A 27,394-nucleotide genomic window follows, 5' to 3' on the forward strand; every position below is an offset into this window, starting at 1 on the left:
TGCTGTTTCTTAAGTAATTTCAATTCAAAAGAGCCAATCTGCCAAAATGGTATTTTGGGGAAGTGGTTTGCCCTGAATCCCATCATTATCATATAATGAAACAAACTCAACCAAAGTGGTATGCCCAGTTACTAAGACACATACTATGTACAATTCTTATAAAGAAAAGCTAATCTTATCATTGGTACAGTTGTATTTTCTTGGGTTTGGTTGAATTCCTTATTCACCTGACAGATTACGTTCATATACATTCAGTTTACTTTCAATAAGTAACTACAAACACACTCAACTATACAGACGTGTTTGTATAGAGGCACAAATGGGGGTGTAGGTGTGGATGTGTGAGTAGTAGTGAGGAGTCCCTCATGAACTGCTCATGAGGGTGGTGGGGTTGCATAAATATAACAAGACATTCACTAACATTCTCTACATGAAATAGCAGATTCAAAACATCTGACTAGATAGGCTCACCAAGACTCAGACTGGGCCTTGGTGGGGTTCCACTCTATCTGAGCTAATGGAGCACAGACACACGTTGACAGTATATACTACAATGACTGCTTTTTAGTACAGGACAGAACTGTTGCTTATTCCAGAGGAAGTTCCTTGGGCAATTCTCAAGGACACCAAAACACCTCAGGGGTCCTTCCCTGAGACTGTGAAAGACCTTCATGTTTCAACTCCCTTTTTCTTACATTACTCAGAGTACCTGATTGATGATTTATGCAAAAGTCAACTGTAAGTCAGGAAGTTATACTTGTTTTTAATAGTTTCATATAAACTGATAGAATATATGGCAATAGGTATCTGAAACCACTAAGGTGCTTGCATAAAGGAACTTTATTATCTCCCACTGCCATTTTGCACAGTTTCTTTTGACCCATTCTTTTTTGACCCTAGGAAATCTCATGCGGTTCCCACAGGTTTTCCCATGTGTTTCAGAGGAACAAAATGTCCACTCAAATCCAATAATCATACAGTTCTAATGTCTCATCCAATTAAAACTTCTCCAAATCCCCAACTTCAGCCTGTCCTAGGCTTTACACCTCCAGGAATAGAGAGAACATGGTTGTCTTTTTCTTCTCTCTTTCAACTCCTTCCTTAACGAGTAATGAGAACTTTCAAGGTTGCAGGGGGGGGGGGGGGGGGGGGGGGGGGGAAGACAGTTACTTTTTTTTTTTTTTTAATTTTTTTTAACGTTTATTTATTTTTGAGACAGAGAGAGACAGAGCATGAACGGGGGAGGGTCAGAGAGAGAGGGAGACACAGAATCGGAAGCAGGCTCCAGGCTCTGAGCCATCAGCCCAGAGCCCGACACGGGGCTCGAACTCACGGACCGCGAGATCGTGACCTGAGCCGAAGTCGGATGCTCAACCGACTGAGCCACCCAGGCGCCCCAGAAGACAGTTACTTTTAACAAAGATCTTACTCGGTGGGTGGAGGTGTAATCCAACAGACTTTTCCTTCTCGGTCTTTTCTGCTGTTTCTTATCTCTTGGACCTCTAAATGTTGAAGTGTATGAGAGCTCAGCCTTCAGACTTCTCTATCAAAATGCTCCCTGGGGCGCCTGGGTGGCTCAGTCGGTTAAGCATCCGACTTCATCTCAGGTCATGATTTCGCGGTCCGTGAGTTCGAGCCCCACGTCGGGCTCTGTGCTGACGGCTCAGAGCCTGGAGCCTGCTTCAGATTCTGTGTCTCCCTCTCTCTCTCTGACCCTCCCCCGTGCATGCTCTGTCTCTCTCTGTCTCAAAAATAAATAAACATTAAAAAAATTTTTTAAAAAAATGCTCCCTTCACGATCTCATGTATTCTCAGGCCTTTAAATATCAACTATAAGTTAAAGGCTCCCAAATTTATATATATTGCCAGCCTTGACCTTGCCCCTGAACTTGACCAGTATATCCAACAACAAACATCTACCTGAATGTCTAGCACGTGTCTCAAATTACCCATTTTAAAGCACAGCCTCTGGTATCTTTCCTCCCCAACCACGTTCTACTCACAGATGTTCTCCATCTCATATAATAGCGACTTCAGCCTTTACTGTTCCCCAAACCTCAGAATTAATTTATCTTTTCTTCTATTACTCCACAAGTGTTCTGTTAATAAATTCTGATGGTTCAACCTGCAAAATCCATCTGGAATTCAACCGCTTCTCCTTACTTCTACCAATAAACCCCTGGTCAGGCTACCATCACTTCTTACTTAGATTATGGCAGTAGCCTCCTCACTGGTCTCCCTGCCTCCATATTTGTTCCCTTATTATCTCTTTACCACTCAGCAGCCATAGTAAATCTTTCAAAATGAAGGTCAGAATAGGTCACTCTTCTGCTTAAAACCTTCCACTGGCTCCCATTTCGAGAATCCAAATGACAAGTCAAAGTACTTACCCCAGCCTTCAAAGCCCCACGAAATATGGTCCCAGGCTACATCTCCAAACCTGTCTTGTACCGGTCTCCTCCAGGACATCCTGCTCCAGTCACAGTGGCCTATCCACAGCTCAGGGCTGCCCCTGTTTCAGGGCTGCTGCACTGGCTGGTTCTTCCTAGAAAGCCATGGTTTGTTCTCTCACCCCCTTCAAACTTCCATTAGCGCTTTATAGGCTCTCATCTTGCTTTGTTTTTCTGGTGGTTTTATCACATCTCAGTGTAGATTTTACTTGTTTATTGTCTGTTCCTTGCTTCTAAAAGAACTTGTCCAAGAGCAAGGATTTTTATGTTTGTTCAATAATCTATTCCCAGGTTATAGAGGTGTGCCAGGAGCTCCGTATCAATAAATTTTCTTCTGAATGAACTCTAGCTTGCCTGCCCTCTAGGCAAGACACCTATAAAGCCTAAGGATTTACTGATATTTTGGAAAACCTCCCAGTGCTCCAGTGGAGAAGGTCTCTCACCTCTCCCCATCGATCCTAGGGATAACTCCTCTTTCTGGCCACTTACAAGTCTCCCAGCAGCCCCAGGCTTCTGACAATTTATCTCCATGCTAGGGTCACCCACCCTACAGGAGTCCACGTGGGCAGAAACCACCTCAAGACCACATTAATACATTTCTTTTCTGTGAGGTCCTCACCTGGCAAATGGGAAATGTATCCTTTACCTCTAAAATTCAGGAAATGCAGAAGTGAGACTTTTCAGATCTGAGTCAGGCTCCACTGATATTCCTCTCTCCAAAACCAGTTCGTGGACAACACTTTTCCAAAAAGATCCTCACTACTGTTCTCTTCAAATTCTTTAAGGATTCTTTCTATACAGCCTGCAGGGGCGGGATGGGTCCCTGAAGGCAGAACACTCTCTCTTCCCCGCCCCCATTTCCTCTCCCTTAGCTCACTTCTGCTGCTCACAGGTTATTCAAATAATGAAGACAGCAGTTACATACTGCTCACAGGTTATTCAAATAATGAAAACAGCAGTTACATACAGTATGCTAATGTTCGTAAAAGAACAACACAATGAAATTTTAATTACCTTCTCAAAGAGAAGATTCTAGAATACATTATAGTCATGGGATCCATACTTTCTTGATGCCAGATAGAAATATTAATATTCAATTAACTAGCCACTACAGATTATATATACTAGTACAAAGGATTTATATAAGATGCAACATTGTATTATGTGGGGAAAAAAAGAAGACCAAAAGTCTTCCACCTTGAAGCTGCAAGGAAAATAAACATACAGAAAATATTTTAAAATATAAAATCAAATTTCAACTAAATGTCAGAATGCTATACTTCCTGGTTTTTTATTAGTTAATGATGAAAAATATTTTTTCTATCACGGTAAATTAGGGCAAAACATCCCACGTGGGAGGAAAAATTATGATAATCTAATTTGTGAACAGCTGTATTCTATGAGTATGTTAAGCTGAATTAATTTTCTAAGCCTACAACTAAATATTCACAGTATGGTTTTACTGACGTATTGAATGAGAATTTTTTAGCAAACTTCAAATGTTTTCTATTACAAAGTATCCTCGAGGGCTTCAAATCTGTTGTGCTTACAACCCAACGAAACAAGAAAGTAACCTCTCATATTTTTTTTCCCAAATATCACGAAATGCTCTTTCTCATATGCCTTCATGTTAAAACAGAAACTAGTTATGTCTAAGCATACCATAGTACTTTTAGAAACGCTTTGCTCATATTTTTGTTTCTTTGAAAAATTATATTTTGAAAATAAGATACCGACTACAACAGCATTGATATCCCTCCTGTTTAAGGGCCAGACTGATTCACGTCCCATAAGGTACACAGGTAGAGGCAGACAAATAGAACAACCTAGAATGAGGTTCATGATGTCTACAGAATGGTCTTTCTTCTAATTTCAGGAATGGTCAGGTTTCTAACTGCAGTCTAGATGACAGGAGACAAGATGAGAAAAGGGACAGTACTATAAAGAAGGGCAGGAAGAATAGAAGGTAACTGAAAAAATGTAGACCTACAAAGAAAGATAATGGAGCTATATTTACTTCATCCATAGTGGGCCATTCCTTTTCCTTTGGAACTCTGACAAACACAATGGCAACCCTGAGTTCCTGTCTGAAGTACATTTATTTTTGGAAGTCAAAGAGCTTCTTTTTTTTTTTTTTTTTTTTTTTTTTTTTTTTTTTTCAACGTTTTTTATTTATTTTTGGGACAGAGAGAGACAGAGCATGAACGGGGGAGGGGCAGAGAGAGAGGGAGACACAGAATCGGAAACAGGCTCCAGGCTCCGAGCCATCAGCCCAGAGCCTGACGCGGGGCTCGAACTCACGGACCGCAAGATCGTGACCTGGCCGAAGTCGGACGCTTAACCGACTGCGCCACCCAGGCGCCCCTCAAAGAGCTTCTTGATACTAATAATGATAATAATAATCATAATAATAAATCTTACAAAGTCACTTCCCAAACTGTAGTAATTAAAGAACTATATTTCTATACCTATGGGTAGGTCCTCGAATCACTTGAGGATGCTGTATGAGACTATAATGATGTATACCTATCATTATACATTTGTGCAAACCCAAAAAATATACACTAGCAGGAAGGTAAAAACTACAGAATTTGGGTGATAATGGTGTGTCAGTGTACATTCATCAATTGTAACAAGTGTACCACTCTGGTGGGGGATGTTGATGATGGGGGAAGCTATGCATGTATTGGGTCAGGGAGTATATGGGAAATCTCTGTACCTTCCTCTCAATTTTGTTATGAACCTCTAACTACTCTAAAAGGATAAATAAAGCCTTTATAAAAAATTTAATATGAACTTTGTTCTAATCAGTAACATTTCCAGGAATAACAACCATAAATGCACAGTTTTGACATACCAGTTATGTTTTTTCTTGAAACATTTTAATATATCATCACCATTAAAATTTATTTGCCTGTGATCCATCATCCATTCAACTAACAAAGTAGCTGTGAAGTTACTAGGGGAGGGACTATTTGAAACAGGAAAAGAATAGTGAAAATGAACAACAGGGGTTGGCAAACTACCCCCACTGCCCGTTTCTGTAGGTGGAGTTTCACTAGAACACAGCCACACTCATTTGTTTATGTATTTATTATCTGTGGCTGCTTTTGTGCCTTGGTGGCAGAGCCGCATATTTGTAATAGTGACTTCCGTATCCTAAAATATTGATTATCTGGCCTTTAGCAGAAAAAGTTTGTCAGCCCCTGATATGGAAAGGTTCTGCACTTAGAGTACCTCACAGGTGTCTTAAGGAATGGGCTTCAATTAAAAAAAAAATGAAACTGGAGGGGCACCTGGGTGGCTCAGTCGGCTAAGCCTCCGACTTCAGCTCAGGTCATGATCTCACAGCTTGTGAGTTCAAGCTCCATGTCAGGCTCTGTGCTGACAGCTCAGAGCCTGGAGCCTGCTTCAGATTCTGTGTCTCCCTCTCTCTCTGCCCCTACCCTGCTTGTGCTCTCTGTCCCTCATAAAGGAATAAATGTTAAAAAAAATTTTTTTTTAAATATAAAATTGGAAAAACGAAACACAAAATTTTGGGGATGAAGCAAAAGCATTTCAAAGAGAGAAGTTTATAACAGTACAGGCCTACTTCAAAAAAACAGAAAAATCTCAAATATACAACCTAACCTAATCTAGAAGGACTAGAAAAAGAACAAGAAAGTCCAAAGCTAGTAGAAAGAAGGAAATAAAAGATTAAAGCAAAAAATAAATGAAATAGACACTAAAAAAAATAGAAAAGATCAATGAAACCAAGATTTGGTTCTTTGAAAACATAAACAAAATTGATAATCCTTTAGCCACACTCATCAAGAAAAAAAAAGAGGACTCAAATAAATCAAATCACAAATGAAAAAGGATAAGTAACAACTGACACCATAGAAAAAAAAGGATTATAAGAGAATATTATGTATGTGTATATGTATATGTAATACAGTTAAGAGAATTAGAAGTTGACAAATTGGACAGCCTAGAAGAAACTAATAAATTCCTAGAAACATACAATCTCCCAAAACTGAATCAGAAAGAAATATAAAACAAACTGAGCAACTACTAGTAATGAAATTGAATCAGTTTTCAAAAAACTCCCAACAAACCAAAATTCAGGACCAGATACAGGTGAACTCTACTAAACATTTAAGAAGAGTTAATACCTATTTCCCTCAAACTATTACAAAAAAAAAAAAAAAAAAAAAGAAGAGGAAGGAAATCTTCCACATTCATTCTACCAGGCTAGCTTCATCCAGTATCACCTGATACCAAAGTCAAAGACACTACAAAGAAAACTACAAGACAATACCTGTGATGAATATAAATGCAAAAATCCCCAGCAAAAAATGAGCAAATCAAATTTAACAATACATTAAAAAAATCATTTACCATGATTAAGTGAAATTTATTCCAAGGATGGTTATTAATCAATTTGATACATCACATTAACAAGAGAAAGGATAAAAACCGTATGATCATCTCAAAAGATATAAATAAGCATTTAACAAAATACAACAATTGTTTATGATAAAAACTCTCCAGAAAGTGGGTTTAAAGGGAAAAAACTCACAACATAACAAAGGCCATATAAAAAAACCCTACAGCTAACATCATATTCAATGGTGAAAAACTGAAAACTTTTCCTCTAACATTAAGAACAAGACAAGGATTTCCACTCTCACCACTTATATTCAACATAGTACTAGAAATCCTAGCTGCAGCTATCAGATAAGAAAAAGAAACAAAAGGCATTCAACTTGCTAAGGAAGAAGTAAAACTGTCACTATTTACAGGTGACATAATACTGTACATAGAACATACTACAGTTTTAAAGCAAAAAGCTATTAGAACTGATAAATTGATTCAGTAAAACTGTAGGATACCAAACTAATACAAAGAAATCTGTTTTATTTCTATACACTAATAACAAAGTAGCAGAAAGAGTAATTAAGAAAACAATTTCATTTATAATTGCACCAAAAAGAATAAAATACCTAGGAGTAAATTTAACCAAAGAGGTGAAAGCCTATACTCTGAACACGGTAAGTCACTGATTAAAGAAACTGAAGATGACAAAGATTAATGGAAAGATATACCACATTCATAGATTGGAAGAATTAGTATCATTAAAATGCCCAAACTACCCAAAGCATTCTATAGACTTAATGCAATCCCTATCTAAATATCAATGGCATTTTTCACAGGTACTCAACAAATAATCCTAAAATTTGTATAAAACCACTTAAAACTGACAATAACCAAAGCAATCTTGAGAAAGAAGAAAAAAGCTGGAGGTATCATGTTCCCAGATTTCATGATATACTACAAAGCTATAGTAATCAAAAGAATATGATACTGGGAAAAAATAGACATGTAGATCAATGGAAGAGAATAAAAACCCAGAAATAAACCCACACCTATCTGGTCAATTTATTTATGACAAAGGAAGCAAGAATATGCAGAAAAAGTCTTTTCAATAAATAGTGTTGGGAAACTGGATAACTACATGCAAAAGAATGAAGCCAGTCTACTTTCTTATGCCATACACAAAAATAAAGTCAGGATGGATTAAAGACCTAAATGTGAGACTTGAAACCATAATATTCCTAAAAAGAAACACAGGGAGTAATTTCTTAGACATCACCCTTAGCAAGATATTTATAGATGTGTTTCCTCAGGCAAGAGAAACGAAAACAAAAATAAACTATTTGGACTACACCAAAATAAAAAGCTTTTACACAGCAAAGAAAACCATCAACAAAGCAAAAAGCAACCCAGTGAATGAGAGAAGATACCTGCAAATGATATATTTGATAAGGGTTTAACAACAAAAGTATATAAAGAACTCATAACACTCTACACCAAAAAAAAAAAAAAAATCTATTAAAAAGTGGGCAGGGGCCCTGAATAGACATTTTTCCAAAGAAAACCTACGGATGGCCAAAAGACACACGAAGAGGTGCTCAGTGTCATAAATCATCAGGAAGATGCAAACCCAAATCACAATGAGGTATCACCTCACTCCTATCAGAATGACTAGTATCAAAAATACAAGAAATAACAAGTGTTCTGTTCCTGAGGATGTGAAGAGAGAGAACACCTGTGCACTGTTAGGGCGAATGAATATTGGTACATCCTCTGTGAAAAACAGTATGGAGGTTCTTCAAATACTAAAAATAGAAATACCATATGATCTAGTAATTCCCTTACTGAGCATTTACCCAAAGACAACAAAAACACTCATTCAAAAATAGCATTGTTTATTGCAGCATTATTTATAATGGTCAAGATATGGAAGTAACCCAAGTGTTCATCAACAGATGTATGGATAAAGAAGAAATGGCTTATATACACAATGGAATATTACTCAACTATAAAAAAGAAGATCTTGCCATTTGCAATAACATGGACAGATCTAGAGATATTATACTACGTGAAATAAGTCAGATAAATACAAATACCATATGATTTCACTCTTATGTGGAATCTAAAAATTGAACAAACTAAAAACAGACTCTTACATACAGAGAACAAATTGGTGGTTGCCAGAAGGGAGTTGAGTCAGGGGTTGGGCAAAATGGCTAAAGGGTATTAAGAGATAAAAAAAACTTCTGGTTATAAAATAAATAAGTCACAGAGACGAAAAGTACAGCATAGGGAAATAGTCAATTATACTGTAATAATGTTGTATAGTGATTACACTTCATCATGGTAAGCATTGAGTAATGTATAGAATTGTAGAATCACCATGTTGTGCACCTGAACTAATGCGACACTGTGTGTCAACTGCACGTCAGTTAAAAAAAAAAAGTCAAACGCGAACTCAAAGCATTTTGGTGACATTAAAGTAACAATAAAAGCTCAGTATAACATCTGGGAAACTACCCTCAAAAACATTTGCAAACTTCCTGTAAGAGAGGATTAGAAAATGATCTACAAATACTTTTTAAGTTAAACTTGAACACTAAAGGATTTTTTTATTACTTTTTTATTACATACTATTATATATTACTTTTATGATCCTCTTCTTGATCAGGTTTTTGTTATTATTATTATTAACTGCCAAATAATACTTATTGGTCTGAATCAGAGGTCATTACTATAGTCCTTGATACAGATAAGAACTAAATGAAAAGCTGTTTACTTCTATGGTAGAACTATTATGGTATTCTTTCACAAATGGAAGAAGGGAAATTTTTATTTACAGTTACATAGTCCTGGTGGCATTTCCAAGAGTTTGGAAGATGAAATCTTATAAAGAACATGTTTATTATGCTTCAGATAAGCATCAGCTATAGCTTGTTAAATCAACTCATACTAAATTTAGTATGAAGGTACACAGATGTTGGTAAATATTCCCAAATTGCCTTTTGCCATTCACCAGAATTTAGCCATGCTAGATAATACAAGCCAACAACTCAGCCTGGATGTTGTCCTATTTATGTGTTGCTGTTTTCTGGGACAAAAATATTCTTCAGATAGTCTTTAAAATAGATAAACTACACAAGACATGTTAACATGGGACATATGACACCATAGCCCCCTAGGAACACCAAAGCTTATCGAAAACATAGCAACTCACCTACTACCCACATGATCACACTGAAAGAAACTTGCTGATACTATAACTAAATTCATTTATTTGTTTGTTGATTTTTATTTTTGTGTCTTTGGAATGAGGACTATTTAAAGTACTTGTCTTTCATAAAACAGCAGGTACTTGGAGAAACGATTTACCTGACCGTGTAGCCAATACAGCAGTGGACTGCAGCTAAAATTTTCAACATCACTGATATTATCCTTAAAATTAATTGTATTAACATTCAGCAAAGGCAAAGTATAGATGAGAAACACCTCATACTGAAATCGGAGAGATTCCTAGCTTGGGACTTAGAAAAAAAAAAAAAAGACAATTCAAGCATCATCACAGCTTTGTTCATTTACATGCTTACTAGATGAAAGCATCTATAAGAAATTCTCAGCCTGTGAAATTTTTCTTTAGTACTTCACACATTTTTCAATGCCTGGGTAGTGAATGACTATATAGAAGGTCAGTAAGGAACAACACTTGCAAGAAATGCAGTCGCGGACATAGGTATTGTATTTCAAGTTTTGTTACATTTTTACTGGGCTACAGCAGGATATTTCCTTAGAGCAGACTAATTTCCTTCAGGCACTGAGCCATGGTAATTTGTGAAATAGCTTTTCTTTCTCTCTTTTTTTTTTCCATAGAAGCTAAAGATACACATCCAGAAGATTATAAAACTAGCATTTTATTTTGTTTATTTTGGTCTGCATTATTGCTTTTCCACTTCCATCATGAAACAACATTTATTTGGGAAGTAAAATGAAGAGAGAAGGAGGCATATTTCAGTTTGTATATTTTTTTCCCAAAGGCAAAGTTCAAAATGTTCGTCTGATCCTTTAAATCCAGGGTAGAATAGATTTTCCTATCAGTAACACACAGCTAATTTTATGTCTCTGAGAAAGAGGTTTTGGAGGCTCTCAATTTTTCCAGGGATCTCCAGCAGACACTGAACTTCAGGAATCATGTATATTACTTTACCATGCTTTCTTAGTCATATTTTTTAAAAAAGGGTTTAAATATACAATGGTACTGAGGAAACAATATTGGTTCCCACCATTTGGGAAATTTTTCCTGAGTCCACTAAAATGCAATTTCCTGACCATTGAGTTATGCTAAAAAAATCAAGTCCTCCGGGTCTCAAATGTCCATGTCTGTAATTTGGGTGGGACTGAGGCTAGGGAAATAAAACAGGCTGGCACGAAGTCAGGAATTAATGGATAATCTTGAACTCCCCCTTCCATGTTCCCTCTTCATGATGATGGATTTGGGTGCATTTAATTGTTTGTTAACACTTCCATCAGACTAGGCAAATACATGTACTTGTAGGTCTTTTTTTTTTTTTTTTTTTTTTTTAAGAATGAAAAGAGCTCATTTATGGGAAACTTACAAGTCATAATTGAAATGCTATATTAGAACTCTTTTGCAATTATTTTTTTAAGATCTCAAATCACATGATTTACTGGATTTTTTACAACTAATTTGTGCTATCCTTGCCTTCTTTAACAAAGACCTAAAGTGCCAGATGCTTTGTTTATTTTGTAGGATACTCATAAAAAGCTTCCCACAAAAGATCATTATCTCTACTGTAGAGATGAAGGCATTAATTTGTTCAAAATAACACAGTTTGCACACAGTGCAGCTGCAGTATAGGCCCTAACATTTGGGTCCCAAATCTTGGGCTATGTGGCCACTCACTATACTCTGTTCTTTCTGCACCTTTATTTTTCCAAGTTGGACTTAAAACTTAGATCACCATTTCTCTCTAGCATGTTCTCTTGCTATTGGAATAAAACTTTTAAAACATAAATCTGTTGAAAAAAACAAAGTTAAAATGTGATCTAAGGGGTGCCTGGGTGGCTCAGTCGGTTAAGTGTCTGACTTTGGCTCAGGTCATGATCCGGCGGTCTGTGGGTTTGAGCCCCGCGTCGGGCTCTGTGCTGACAGCTCAGAGCCTGGAGCCTGTTTCAGATTCTGTGTCTCCCTCTCTCTCTGATCCTCCCCCGTTCATGCTCTGTCTCTCTCTGTTTCAAAAATAAATAAATTAAAAAAAAAATTTTTTAAATGTGATCTAAATATTCTTAATTTTGATTCACCACGCTAGTCACATGCTAAAGGTTATTTTGTTGTCGTTGGATGATTTTCTTTTGGAATATGTATTTTTTTTTCACAGACCTCATGGTCATAAAAATGATGTTACCCACTGTGCTTCAGATAAAGAACTCTTTCTCCTCCAGGCTTTCACAGAAAACTATGTGTGCCACTTTCCATGTAAACCATCTTCTTTAGGTTGAAATTAGGGAGTGATGTCACTTCAGGAACTGCCTAGGAAATACCACTGTCAGCTAAGACTGTCAAGGTAGTGTCCAAGATATTCAATGCATGTGTTTTTATAGCAAAAATCATTTGTGGGAAGAAACTGAAAGAGTTTAGGCTGGCAACTTGTGATAAATATACGAGAAAGTGATAGGTGCTAATTTTGCCTCAAATGTCAGCTCTGGACTGCTGTTTGGCTGCTCACCTAGATGCCTATATCAGCTCTTTCCCACTGATCACACTTTCTTGGATGTGCTGTTTTCCACACATGAGACACACAGGGGCTTTCTAAAAGTCAAACCTGGAAATGCCAATGCAGTTCTGGCACCTGGTCACTATGCCCTTCCCAAATGATTTATAAAAGCATAAATGCTTCAGGTTTCTATTTTAGACTTTAACTCTTCAAATATCTGCTCCAAATTTCTAAGCTACTCAACGCTCTGCCTCCCAAGATGGAAACACCCTGAAAACCAGAATCCTTAATGAGAATAACATTTACTACCAATTCATCTGATGACAAGTAACTGTCTATTTTAACGGGAAAAGAGAGACACCAACTGTGATGAATGTCACTTTTGCTAAGCACACACAGGAAAGCGTGACGAATGCAGATAGGCTTTGATTCTCAAAAAAAAAAAAAAAAAAAAAAAAAAAAGATTAAAAGGCACTGTGCAAAGTGTCTGAAAATCAGATTATGAGGACCTGTTTGGGAAGCAAAACTTACAATGAGGAGTTGAAGACAATTTAGTTGTAGGCACCGAGGCATCACTAGGACATAACCAAAAAGAAGTTTCCATTACTGTCCCTGTGTTTAAAAAAAAAATCCTAATTTTGCTCCTAGTGGTGAGAGTGTGGGGAGCTGGGAGTGGGAAGGCTGGGGACTAAAGTAAGGAAGATGAGTTTTAACAATCTTTGCCAGTTTCCTGGCACTGCTCAGAAGCAACCCTGTTCTCAAGGAGGAGTTAGGCGGTTACAGTCTCCATCTCTTTTCTTGATGTGTCTTAAAAATAAGACTGAATACAGAAAGCTGCAGCCAGGAGAGTGCTGTGTTCAAGCGTTGGTAATGCTTTGTACGTGTTCTGGGGAAATGTAGATAAATTGTAATATTTACGAAACAAAAACAAATACAAAAGATACGGAAATGTTTGCAGTAGCTTTGTTTCTCCTGTATGATTTTTTAATCTATGTAAGGAGCCCAAAACCACATGGAAGAGACCTAAAGATCAATCTAGAAGAATGAGTTAGCCCTATGAGCCAGGGGAGGACCACTGGATCACTCCACAGGTGCTTCGCAGCCAATGTGGGTGAAGTGCTGGGTAACACACAGAGCTGGGAAGAGATGGAGGTCACCCTAATTTGCAGAGTATTAGGCTCTATGTTTCCCAATCCATGTTTCACCGAGCAACAGCAAGCCAGAACAAGGCTCCAGTATGCCACCACTGCTGTGACCTAAGCTGCTTACACATACATCAATCGTAATACAAATGTAAATAAGTCACCTTTCAAAAATAACTGGATCAAAAAAGAGGATAAATATCCCTCTGAAAAATCGAAGTGACCCTGAATCCATGGTGTAGCTCTGTCCATGCTGAGCAAACCAGGGGAAACACGAGGCTCTACGTTGAAGGAGATGCCCAGGAGAGCAGTGTAGAGAGCATACAGAGTATATGTGTCTGCAAGTATGCGGGCCAATATCCACAACGGAAAGAACCAGGGAACGATGCCCTCCAGCGCGTAAGCAGATAAACACACTAAGGCATATCCACATAATAGGATAGTGCGTAAGCAGATAAACACAGTAAGGCATATCCACATAATAGGATATAACGGGTTATTCACCTTAAAGATGAACTAGAAAAGCATGCAACAATATACATGAATTGTATCATTATAATATTAAGAGCCTGGGTGGCTCAGCTGGTTAGGCATACAGCTCTTGATTTGCACTCAGGTCATGATCTCACCGTTCATGGGTTCAAGCCCCCCATCCGGCTCCCTGTTGCCAGTGTGGAGCCTGCTTGGGATTCTGTCTCCCTCTCTCTCTCAAAATAAATAAATATTTTTAAAAACCTTAATATTAAGTGAAAAGAGCAAGTTTCACACAGTACTAAACTTTTTTTGATAATGTTTAAAAACCTGAAATAGGGGATCCTGGGTGGCTCAATTAAGCATCTGACTTCGGCTTCTGTCATGATCTCGTGGTTCATGAGTTTGAGCCCCACATTGGGTTCTGTGCTGACAGCTCAGAGCCTGGAGCCTGTTTCAGATTCTGTGTTTCCCTCTCTCTCTGCCCCTCCCTTGCTTGTGCGCGCTCTCTCTCTCTCTCTCTCTCAAAAATGAATACATTAAAGAAATTTTAAAAACCTGAAATAATAGTAATAATACTAAATGGAGTATCTATAGGTGTAATAAAAGTATCTAAAAAGAAAAGAAAATGTGGAATCCTGGATTCGAGGTGATGGTTATGTTGTGGGAGCTGGGGAGGGGGGATAGTACCATGGATACATGCAGTTAATTGTCCCGGTCCCAGAACCTTTTGTTTTTGGTGGTTTTTTGGGTGCATATTAAATAACTGAAGATATTTAACCAAATAAAAACAGGCTATTAATAGAATAATGAGATTATGTCATGAAACAAATACTATGATTAGTATAATTGTGTGCACCTGAGAAAAGGACAACACACACACACACACACACACACACACACACACACACACACATAAATATGTGTCTGTATATGTGTGTATATATTTGAGAGACAGAAACAGAGGCAAATACAGAGACAGACACAGAGAAAAATCTCTGAAATAAAGAAATGCAAACACCATAGAACAGAGGAAAATTTGTCTGTTTTATACTTTGAAAGTCCTAAACCACATAATTGCAAAGGAGCAGCCTGTGTTTTGATACCTAATTTCAATGAGCCATGAAGTGAAGTTCTAATTTCACTGAGCCATGTAGCTCATTTGCAATTTGATGACCAGAATTTTCCCGGATTTTTATTTAAGGTGATTTAAGAACATGTCCTTTCTTCACAATAGACTATCCTATACACTCTTTTAAATAATGCTTTTATTTTGGCCAAAAGCAAATTTTAATCAGCCTCACTGTGATTATCACTTCTAACGTACCTCTGTCTTGAGATTTTACTTGTATTTCCAGCCACTAAGCATATTTCAATGACATTTTTTTTTTCCTGAACAGCAATTAATGAGAGAACTGTTAAAGCCAAATATATTTCATTCAGGGCTCCTAAAAATTTACTGATTTGCAACAGTAATAGTTTTCAGATCAAGTGTAATTCTGCTCAAATCCTAGACTTTTCTTTCTCATCAGTAAGTATTAGAAATGCATACATCATCTGCGTGGCAGTGTGTAATGTACATGGACATATTTAGTGCTCCAGGGAACAGAGGCTGCAATGCCCCGTGACAACACTCTAGCAGGTCTGTGTGCACTGTTCCAGCCCACCAGGAAGGAGACCAGAGTTTTGCTACAGGAATGTGTTGAAAGCTTAACAAGGAAGATAACAAATAAATGAGGCTTCTTGTCACCTTCATCTCTGTTAATTTTTTTGAATAAGCGATACATTTACATGGTTAAAGTAAAAAACTCACGCCAGAGCACCCAATGAGAAGTCTCTTGACCATCCCTTGCTCCCCCAAAATGTTTTCACCCTCAAAATATTGAATGATGCCAATTTTCTAATATCCTTCCATGAGCATTCTGTGTATAAATAGGCAAACACAAGCACACACAAATATACTCTTTTCAATGAAAATGTTTTGCAACTGTCATTTGCCATGCAACAATATGTCTTAATCACACTTTTATATCAATATGTAAAGTGTCCACAATGTTTTTTTTTTTTAAGGATGAATATCTTCCACTGTGTACATGCTTCAGAATTTAATCGGTTTACGATCATGTGTATGTTACTACATTTTGCTATTACAAAAAAGACAGAAGGGATAATCTTGTAAGTCCATCATTTCTTGACTAGTATAAACAGTCAAAATCCTTGACTGAAGATAAATTCTTAGAATTAAGATTTATGGGTTAGGGGCGCCTGGGTGGCTCAGTCGGTTAAGTGTCTGACTTTGGCTCAGGTCATGATCTTGTGGTTCAGGAGTTTGAGCCCTGAGTTGGGCTCGGAGCTTGCATCACAGACTCTGTGTCTCCTCTCTCTGCCCCTCCCCTGCTTGTGCTCTGTCTCTCTCTCAAAAATAAATTAAAACTTTTTTTTAACTTAAAAAAAAATAAAATTTATAGGTTAAATGTTAAATACATTTGTAGTTTTGACAGATAATTCTAAATCACTCTCTACAGAGGTCATACCAACTTTATACTCTTGTCAGGAATTTGTGAGAGTATCTATTTCCCAAAACCTTAATTAATAGTTTTACATTAGAGGGGCGCCTGGGTGGCTCAGTCAGTTAAGTGTCAGACTTCAGCTCAGATCATGATCTCAGAGTTGGTGCATTCAAGCCCAGCGTCGGGCTCCGTGCTGACAGCTCAGAGCCTGGAGCTTGCTTCAGATTCTGTGTCTCCCTCTCTCTCTGCTTCTTCCCTGCTCATGCTCTGTCTCTGTCTCTCTCAAAAATAAATAAATAAATAAACAAACATTAAAAAAATAGTTTTACATTAGAATTTTCATTTTATCCAAGTTTATAGGTACACATGGTATCTCATAGTTTTATTTTGCACTTTCTTATTCTAAGTAAGGACAAGCATGTTTCTGGGTATTTAACAGTTACTGGTATTGCCCTTGTCAATAGTCAGTTCATATCCTTGAACAATTTTATTAGATATTTTTCTTAATGATTTGTAGAATTTATGTATTAGAAAAATTTGTCTTTGTGTTACAAGTTGCAAATGTTTTTCTGTGTTTATCATTTGCCTTTTATTCTTGCTTGTAGCACTTATTTTTTCTATTATTGCCATGCAATTTATATTTTCTGTAGCTGACATTACTGACCTATACCACATGGTTTTTAGGTGAAATAACCTACTACATAATGCTTTCTCAGATCTAAAACAATATAAAAATTCTCATGATTGTTTTTAACCCCACTGTTTATTCTGCTGATAGTTGTATCTTTGGTTCTTTTAAGATGAATCTTCAATTCTGAAGTCATGGTGACTAGGGTATTTTACCACAGCGGTACACAGTAAATTTTCATTTTAATGAACAGAATACAGAGCAAAAACCCATGGACTAAATAGCTAATACAGCACCCATGAGAGGCAGTAAAACACCCATTAGAGAGAAGTTAAGTTTTTCAAGAATCAGCCTTTGGGAGGCTCCCCAGAGGCTCCATGGAAACCAGCCACACGTGAGCACTTAAACTGGCCAATCCTGGTAGAGGGCTGAGACGGTGGATGAGGGCTGGAGCCAGGGAACCGTCAGGCCATGCATCTGCAGTCTCAAGTCTGAGGCCCCGAACCCTGATGCACAAAGGGAAGGTTCACCACTCATGAAGGCTGAGGACAAGAAACAGACTTGAAGGTCAAGGTTCCATATTTTTTCAGCCTTGATTGTATCAAAAGAGAGAGATGATGCTACTTCTGACCACCCACACTCCACAGGAGGGCCAAGATCACTAAAGTGGGTCTAATTCTGGCCTTGCTGGACTGCACGCACTACCACATCATGCAACGAACAAAGAAGAGAGCCACAATGCTGTTGCTGTTGCTGATTCCATGAGACTCGCCCTGTAAATGCGATCTGTGGGCCGAAGTATGTGCTGCCTGGTCATTCCCCCTTGTTCATTCAACCCCTCTAGCTGACTGAAAACTTGAGTAAATCTAGCAGGGTAGAATCCTGGTTCTGCAGTTTCTAAACCACATAACTTCCACAAAGTTATTTAACTTCTCTGGGCTTCAGTTTCCTCATCTGTACAGTGGGTTAATGATAGCAACTAACCTCACACCACTGTATTGATAATTTAACAAGAAAACCCACTTAAAGTGGCTTAAGTGTTATCTGTAACATACTAAGTGCTCCATAAATACTAACTTTAATTAACATATTAATTATACATGTACATATACTCTGCTGGCAATCAGACAAGAAAAATATTTAAAATACAAGGTAAAAAAGTACTATGATAGAGGAATAACTTATTTGTTATGGTGCATAAAGTAGGTTTGGTTTAACAACCTGGCTTTTTTATTTAAGGGAGGGAGAATTTATGTTTTAACTATAGTGTTGTAAGTTTCTTAAGTATTTTTGTTTACTTTTTTTTTAATGTTTATTCATTTTTGAGACAGGGAGAGACAAAGTGTGAGCAGGGGAGGGGCAGAGAGAGAGGGAGATACAGAACCCGAAGCAGGCTCCAGGCTCTGAGCTGTCATCACAGAGCCCGACGAAGGGCTCGAACCCACAAACTGTGAGTTCATGACAGGAGCCAAAGTCAGACACTCAACTGACTGAGCCACCCAAGCACCCCAAGGATTTTGTTAAAGTTTATGTATTTTTGAGAGAGAGAGAGAGAGAGAGAGAGAGAGAAGAGGGGAGAGGCAGACAGAGAGAGGGAAAGAGAAAATCGTAAGCAAGTTCCGCACTTTTAATGCAGAGCCCGAAACTGGGGCTCAAACTCATAAACGGTGAGATCGTGACCTGAGCCGAAATCAAGAGTTGGATGTTTAACCAACTGAACCACACAGGCTCCCCAAAAAGGATTTAAAAATTTTTTTTAACGTTTTATTCATTTTTGAGACAGGGAGAGACAGAGCATGAACAGGGGAGGGTCAGAGAGAGAGGGAGACACAGAATCTGAAACAGGCTCCAGGCTCTGAGCCGTCAGCACAGAGCCCAACGTGGGGCTCGAACTCACAGACCGCGAGATTGTGACCTGAGCCAAAGTCAGCCGCTTAACCGACTGAGCCACCCAGGCACCCCTCCAAAAAGGATTTTAAAAGGATAGTTTTGTGGTTTCTAAATTGATGACTTAAAAAGTTTTATGTGCTTCCAGTGTTTACAACCCCCCTATTTAAATACCAATTTTAATATGTAGTTTCCCTGTTGGAAAACAGTCAATGAATCTATTAATTATTTATTTTCAAGTTAACACATTTTTGGTAATGTGAGTAAAAGAAAGCACTTTTTAGTTCGGGACAGAAGATTACTTTCCATGGTTTATCAAAGCAGAGTTGGAACTGCAACTAAGGATACTGTGCCAATGAGTTTCATGAGCATAAATAAATATATTTGTTGTCACAAATCTCAAACAGTGAAGTGCTGTGGTAATGGAACAAAGCTGAAGACTCTTCAGAATAAATTGCAAACAACTATTTGACATATAAAGAGCCATTGAAGGGAAGCTTTCCAATACAATGATGCTATTTTCCTGCCTTCCATTTAAGCCAGGAAAGAGTAAGTAGCTCAGAGAATGTTAAAGAAGGTATAGTCTGGAAGGCGGGGATCATGCAAGGACATCTGGCATCTACCTGCGCTTTCTCCAAGTGGACTGAAATTCAGAGTAACATATTTCATTATAAAAAAGAAAACTACTGGGCCCTTCTAACATACGCTTCCATGTTATAGTGATGTGTGCGACTTCTCTTCTCCATTTAAATTTAATGGTTATTTGGATGAATGAATCTCTGAATAAAGTAAGCGAAAAAACCTTCCCTTTGGATGTGAAGAAATAGTTTATTCCAACAACAGATCATTTTCCCCGCTGTACAACCGAACTGGGAAAAGATTTTGGAGCCAAAGTGGCCCAGGAGAAATACAACTTGACTTCAGTAGACCTGAGGGGCTAAACTGAATCTGGGACCTTAAGTGAGTGAAGAGAGGAAATAATGGATTCTCCCTTAGACAGACAGACAAGACAGGCATGCGTGCGCACGCGCGCGCGCACACACACACACACACACACACACACACACACAGAAATGAATACTCCTTTCTGCTTTGGGCTCAGATTGTCAAGTACGAGAATCCACCCAGCCAATGATATAAAACGAAAAAGAAGCCTCAAGACAGATACTGAGTCATGCATTTCAGACTCTGACTCAGGAGACGAAGGCCAGCTCACCATTTTTTTTTTCCACTTTGGTATAAACTATGTATGTCCAAACTTAAATATTCAGCAGGACAAGCCTTTCAGGATAAGATTTTAGTTAAGAAGACATCCCAATGAACAAGCAGAAGACAGTTCTTTTAAATAGATAGGGAAGGTCCCTGACCTTAGAAGTAATACCTGCATATGATCAAGAGGGACAATGACACAAAGGTCTAAAAATGCCAAATTGCACTTCACATGTATGTTCTTTGTCTCCGAATGGCAACCAGAGCAAAATAAGATTATTAAGAAAATGAAAAAAAAAGTCAGATGAAGGCGAAATTCCCATAATAAGGAACACTGGCCTCTTTCCAAACACAATTTTAACTCTGGCCCCATATTTTACCTTCTTGGGCATTCAACCCAAGTCAAGGAAATTAACTGATTATACACCCTACTCCCAATTACTCAATACACTCAATACATATTTTTTTTAGGAGCCTCTGCAATACAGCAGCAGAAGTTCCAGGCTCTGGGATACAGCAATAAACAAGACAGAGTTTTTTTCCCTCAAGGATCTTACCCAATGGTCAACAAACAGATACACACCAAAAAACAAAACAGAACAGTAACACAATTTTTTAAAGTTAATAAGCTCACTTTGCTGTTAATGCAGCCACCATTTCCCCAAATCACTCAGATTCAAAATGTTGGTTACCTTTCTTATTTCTTCTCTCTCTCTCTCTCTTTTTTTTTTGAGAGAGAGAGAGAGAGAAAGGGAGTGAGAGAGAATCCCAGGACGGCTCCACACTATCAGCACAGACCCTCATAAGGGACTGGAACTCATAAACCATGAGATCATGACTTTAGCTGAAGTTGGATGCTTAACCAACAGAGCCACCCAGGTGCCCCTTTCTTATTTCTGAACAGACCCAGTAACTTAAAGATTGAAAAAAATATTTCTTTAGAGAATTTCATTGCTGTATGAATAGAAATTGAGTATGTGCTAAAGAGAAACAGAAAGGGTATCATTTTCATGTAAATCTTCCAGCACTACTATGTTTTATGCTCACATTGTAATCCACATAGAAAACTAAAATATCTTACCTTTGACAGTGGGTCAAAAGTAATTGCTATGGTTACATTTTTATTTAGGGCAATTACTAACTTTACATTCATGTCAACATTTTACACTGACACTGTATAAACTGTACATAAACTGACAGTAATTCAAAGCTGTTGCTGAGTGTAGCAATAGCTTACTGTCTTTCCAGATACATTATGTTACCAATTACATTAAATAGTTTTATGTAAGGAAATACCACTTGATATTTTACATAAAAGAACACTATTACTTAAGGAAAATTGATAATAGTTACTTTTAAGACATATCCAAATAAATAGGACTTATACACAAAGTAAAGGCTTCATAAAACCTTTAGTTTTCAAATTCTAATCACCACTTCTTCCAATTCTGCTATTCCCCACCAATCCCAAATATTAAATCATATAATTCTTTCTGGGCAATGCCTAAGTGGATTTGGCTGTCTGGGCAGGAAGTAAGAAAGGAGAGGACTGGACTCAGGCTCTGGGTGGTGCCTACATTACATCAACAGCCCCCTTTCCTAAAGAACATAGACAAGTGCGAATAAAGAGTTGCACTGTCTCTCTCCAAACTCTGCCTTGGCTCTATATGTTGTTTTGATGAAATGTGATGTAGAAAAGGCTCACTCTATTTTCAACTAAGAAGAAATACATTGTATGATGATTAATGGGAAAATGTCACAACCACTTTCATCAGTCAGTGGCTGTGCCTTCTCACCTACAATCAAACCCTGTCTTTGCTCCTAAGTCCACGACCCTTGCATCTTGTTTGGATAGTATTTCAGAAGTAAAAAGTGAAGCAGAATGACAAAAGTCATAGAATAACCCCAAAAGAAGCCAGGAAGGAAATGCAAGAAGTAGCGGGGACACAGCAATATAACCCAGACCTTATGTAGGTCCCCAACTCGCTAGTCCCAATTCCTATGCTCGCTTAGATAATTTCCCCATCTTCCAAGTATTTTTCTTAACCTTTCCAAACAGGCAGACTTTGGTTATCAATATTGTATTGAAGCAACATAAACTACATGGACATTCTTCTTCCTCAGAGTTTCAGAGAGAATTTATTGGTTTTTTTAAATAATTAACCACATTTTACTACCTTGTCTTTGGGGGAGCATGAAATTAAGTCATAATGATATAAAATATATAAAATTGTAAAGATTAACTTAAAGCAGAACTAGAAAGGCAACAGGGCAAATATAAAACATAGAATGATATATTTCCCCTGGGTTCATGAAATTATGATTTCTGGTGTGGAAATCATAGCATGGATACCCAGGCCTCTGGTTCAGTTTGCCTCTACCTCTTGTCCAATAAAACAGTTGGTATTCCTGTTTGTCTTCTATAATTAAACTTTAGATTTTACCTTTTTCCCATTTTTTTTCCCTACAAAGAAAGATAAGACTTTTTATAACTAAGCAACAAAAAAAAAACCAAAACCCAAATACTGCCTTTTGGAAAGGGAAAGATTAGAAGACTTAATTATGTACACTAGAAGCTGAGTTGAGTTTAGTTACTGAAGGTAAATGGGTCTAAATAAACTTGTGACAATTTCTTCGCAGGAAGCAACTATAATACATATTTGCTACTTTTAGTGTACATAACTCGAAAAATACTTCCACATAAGATCATAGCAGGCATACGGAATAAAGTTTCAATTTACTGAATTTCCCATGTAACTTCAGATTCACATTTATCTACCTCAGGTAAGCCAGAGTGCCAAAAACCAATTTCTGGGAGCAATTTTTTCTAAACTTTCAGTAGACAAGTAGGTTTATGTCACAAAAAATTAGAATAAACATAATATTTGTCTTCAGAAAACTATCTTAATGGAAATAAATCGATGTAAGTAGTAATTCTAAAGATAAGCATTATATTTCAATACTACTAGACATATACATTATTCTAAGTATCCATGTTAGGAAAGCTAGATACCTTTAGAAGCTTCCTGAATTTTCTAATAGTGATAAAACTTTTGATCACATGTAAATTTAACAAGTGATTTTAGTCTATTTGAGGAATGCTTATGGAGTGCACATTTCAAAATTACATTCAATTCACATTGAATATAATAATCACATTACACAAAATTATTAATTTTTGAGATCTTTATTTGAGTAAGCTATTCTTTCACAGAATACCTGTCGTGGTATTTCCAAATTCTGAGTCACTTAAATGTCCTTTTTTTTTTTTTTTAATTTGGCAGCCACCAAGAAACAATATTCAATAAAAAATCCAAATACTTTATAACATAGGACAGACTGCCACCTTCTAATGCATCATTTAACACAGGACATTGTACTTCACTCAGAATTTTAATCTTTGATACAATTTTGTAAGTAAAATGGAAAACGACCTTATTAAGGAAAAATATAAAAGGCTGGATTATTCCCATTTCCACTGCAACAAAGAAACTGAGATAACATACCCCTTGTAAAATGCTCATTGGCTCTTTCCAAATCAAGCCCATTAAATACACAAACCAAGGGGGTGCCTGGGTGTTTCGGTGGGTTAAGTGTCGGACTCTTGGTTTCGGCTCAGGTCATGATATCCAGGTTTAGTGAGTTCGAGCCCCCCGCATCAGGCTCTGCACCAGCAGCATGGGTGGGTAGCATGGAGCCTGCTTGGGATTCTGTCTTTCCTTCTCTCTCTGCCCCTCCCCGACTAGTGCTGTCTCTGTCTCTCTCAAAATAAATAAATAGACTTAAAATATATATATATAAACCATGACAAAACTATTCTAACATCTATGCCTTTATTTTCATATTAAAAAATTGTAATTCTGATTAAATTCTTCCAAAATTCAAAATGAAGTTATGACTTTACTGGATTCAGAGTCATCAGTAAGACAGACATGTCCCCCAAAGTAAAGACACTCACCTTCACATTTCTGGGTAGTTTCACTCTGCTTGTGGCCAGCAGGGCATTTGCATTCAAAAGAGCCCACTGTATTGATGCAGTTTCCTCCCTGGCATATGCCAGGAATAGCCTGGCATTCATCAACATCTGCGGGAAGAAAGGACTGTGAACATAGATACCACTAATTTTCAGAATATTTATATATATTTCTTTAATGTACAGAAAAAGTTGAGCTGCTCTCAAGAGAATGGTGTAAGGGGAACTGGGCCCTTTTTGTAAGCATATATTTTAACTTATATAAATCATGTACGTTATAAATCTCATTTTCGTTCTTGATAGTTTCTTCTGGAATTTTATTTTGAAAATCCATCCTTGTTGTTATGCGGACAACCAATCTCTTGCTTAGATTTGCTGCAGAACACTTTTGGATGTGTTCTCTCTCCTGGTGATGGGTACACAGTATACCTCCGGCTTCTCACCACCTCAGCACATGATACAATGAAAGTCCCTACCATGTCTCTTTACAGAGTTGAGTACAGACTGTGAAGACTTAGAAACACTCTTCATCCCTTTGCTGTCAACTCAGGGCAGAATTACTAAATCAAAGTATATATACATCCAACATGAATATAGTGCTCAACAGTCAGAACGCCTTCATACCACCAACAATCTGTACACCGATGAGTAGTTCCCACACCCCTGTTGTCCATGAGGACACTTGAGTTTTCTCTTCCCTGCTAACACATGATATAAATATCCAATATCCTAATTTTCTTTGGTCTAATAATTATAAAGGGATATTAATTTTAGTTTTCACTTCTTTAATTGTTCATTTCTATGCATGTTAGCTTTTAGATTTCTTCATATGGAAGTTACCTGTTCGTATCCCTTAAACACTGTTACAGTGAGTTTGTCACATTCTTACTTTTTCTTGTTTTTATTTAAATTCCCATTAGTTAACATACAGTGTAATATCAGTTTCAGGTGTAGAATTACATCATCACACAGTGCTCATCAAGTGTCCTCCTTAATTGCCATCACCTATTTAACTCATCTCCTCCCCCCCCACCCCCCCTTCCCTCCAGTAATCCTGTTTGTTCTCTATAGTTAAGAGTCTGTTTCTTGGTTTGTCTCTCTTTTTTCCCCTTCTCTGTTCATTTATTTTCTTTCTTAAATTCCACATAAGAGTGAAACCATATGGTATTTGTCTTTCTCTGACTTATTTCACTTAGCATAATGCTCTCTACCTCCATCCACATTGTTGAAAATGGCAATATTTCATTCTTTTTGATGGATGAGTAATACTCCAGTGTGTGTGTGTGTGTGTGTGTGTGTGTGTGTGTGTGTGTGTGTGTCTGTAGGCCACATCTTTATCCACTCATCAGTCTGATGGCATTTGGGCTCTTTCCATAATTTGTTGATGATGCTGCTGTAAGCATTGTGGTACATGTATTCCTTTAAGTTAGTAGTGTCATACATATTATAAATTTAAAATCTTTTCTGCTTTATCTTCAAGCAATTATCTTCCTCATCTTTCAAGCAATTAGTTTCATCCATTTAGGAACCAAAATTCTTAATATTGACAAATGAAATTCAAGAAACTGTAATAAAGACTTTCAGACAAAAGAAGTCTGAAATGTTAAAAGAAATGTTAAAGGAAGTTCTTCAGGAAACATGAAAATGACATGGAAATTATGGTCTACACAAAAAACAAAAAGCACTGAAAATACTAAACATGTTGATAAATTTAAAAGACATTTTTTATTTTTTTAATAGACTTAAAGATAATCAGTTGGTGAAAATAACAACAGCAAAATAATAATAATGCATTTTGAAGGTTATAAAATACATAGAATTAAATAGTATAACCACAATAGCATGAAAGATTGAAGGCAGAAAGAGAAGACTACGGTCATAAAATTATTACACTGTAAGTGAAATGGCATATTAATATTTGAATATAGGCTATAATAAGTTGTATATGTAAAGACAAACACTAAATGTTACAATTTTAAATAAAACTAACATTTTATAATTTTAAAAAAAATACAGCTAATAATCCCATTAAGGAGATAAAAATTAAATACTAAACTAGACTCTAATTGAGGCAAAGATGAATAAAGAATAGGTGGGACAAAAAAGACAAAAAGATAGTAAGATAATAGCTTTACAATCAGTAAAACTGATAATTATCTGAAATTTAAATGGTATTAGCAATTTAATTAAAGGCTGAGGCATTCATATTTGATTTACAAGAAGATGTAATTTTACACTGCTTATAAGAAACCCACTTTTACAGAGACAGCTTAAAAAGTAAATGGCTGAAAAGATGTATCATACTCAATCAAAAGAATGCTGAAGTGGCTAAGTTACTATTATGTAAAGTATTCAACAGAACAAGAATTGTTACCAGGGATACAGATGGATATTTCATAATGACAAAGAGGTCAACTCATTAAGAGGACACAATAATGCACACTGTATTAGTGTGAGCCTGGATGGCTCAGTTGGTTAGAGTCCAACTTGTGATTTTGGCTCAGGTCAGGGTCTCATGGTTCATGAGTTCGAGCCCCACGTGGGCCTCTAGGATTCTCTCTACCTCCCTCTCTGCCCCTTCTCCCCCAAATAAAAATAAATAAAACATTTAAAAAATAATTCACATTACATATATACACTGCTTATAAAATGTTAAGCACCCAGAACAAAAAGTGACAGAACTGAAAAAAGAAACAGACAAACCCCCAATTACAACTGTAATTGCATTCCGTAGTAACTAACTGAATTGCTGAAAATCAGCAAGGATGCCTAAGACTGAATTATACTTTCAACCAACTTGTCCTAGTTCATGTTTGTTGAGCACCCCACCCAACATTAGCAGAATATATGTTATTTTTACACACTGAATATTTACCAAGACATACTATATTCTGAGGCCATGTAAAAAAGACCCATTAAATATAAAAAAATTAAAATCATACATAGTATTTCTCTAAACATAACAGGGTTAAACTAGAAGTTAATAATATAAAGCAGCTGGAATACCTCAACCATCTGAAATTTAAACAAAATATTCTG

General features: G+C 37.1%; 1 protein-coding gene across 1 annotated transcript in view; it reads right to left on the minus strand.

Annotated features, from left to right (window-relative positions):
• Positions 1-27,394, minus strand: part of FBN2 (fibrillin 2) — a 255,161-nt gene that overhangs the window by 146,186 nt on the left and 81,581 nt on the right. Inside the window, exon 7 of the mRNA XM_042934327.1 lies at positions 24,341-24,466. Within this exon, the coding sequence (XP_042790261.1) occupies positions 24,341-24,466 (126 nt within the window). The remainder of the gene's footprint in view (positions 1-24,340; positions 24,467-27,394) is intronic.

This window comes from Panthera leo, chromosome A1 (assembly GCF_018350215.1).
Source record: "Panthera leo isolate Ple1 chromosome A1, P.leo_Ple1_pat1.1, whole genome shotgun sequence".
In the NCBI taxonomy this organism is placed as follows: Eukaryota; Metazoa; Chordata; class Mammalia; order Carnivora; family Felidae; genus Panthera; species Panthera leo.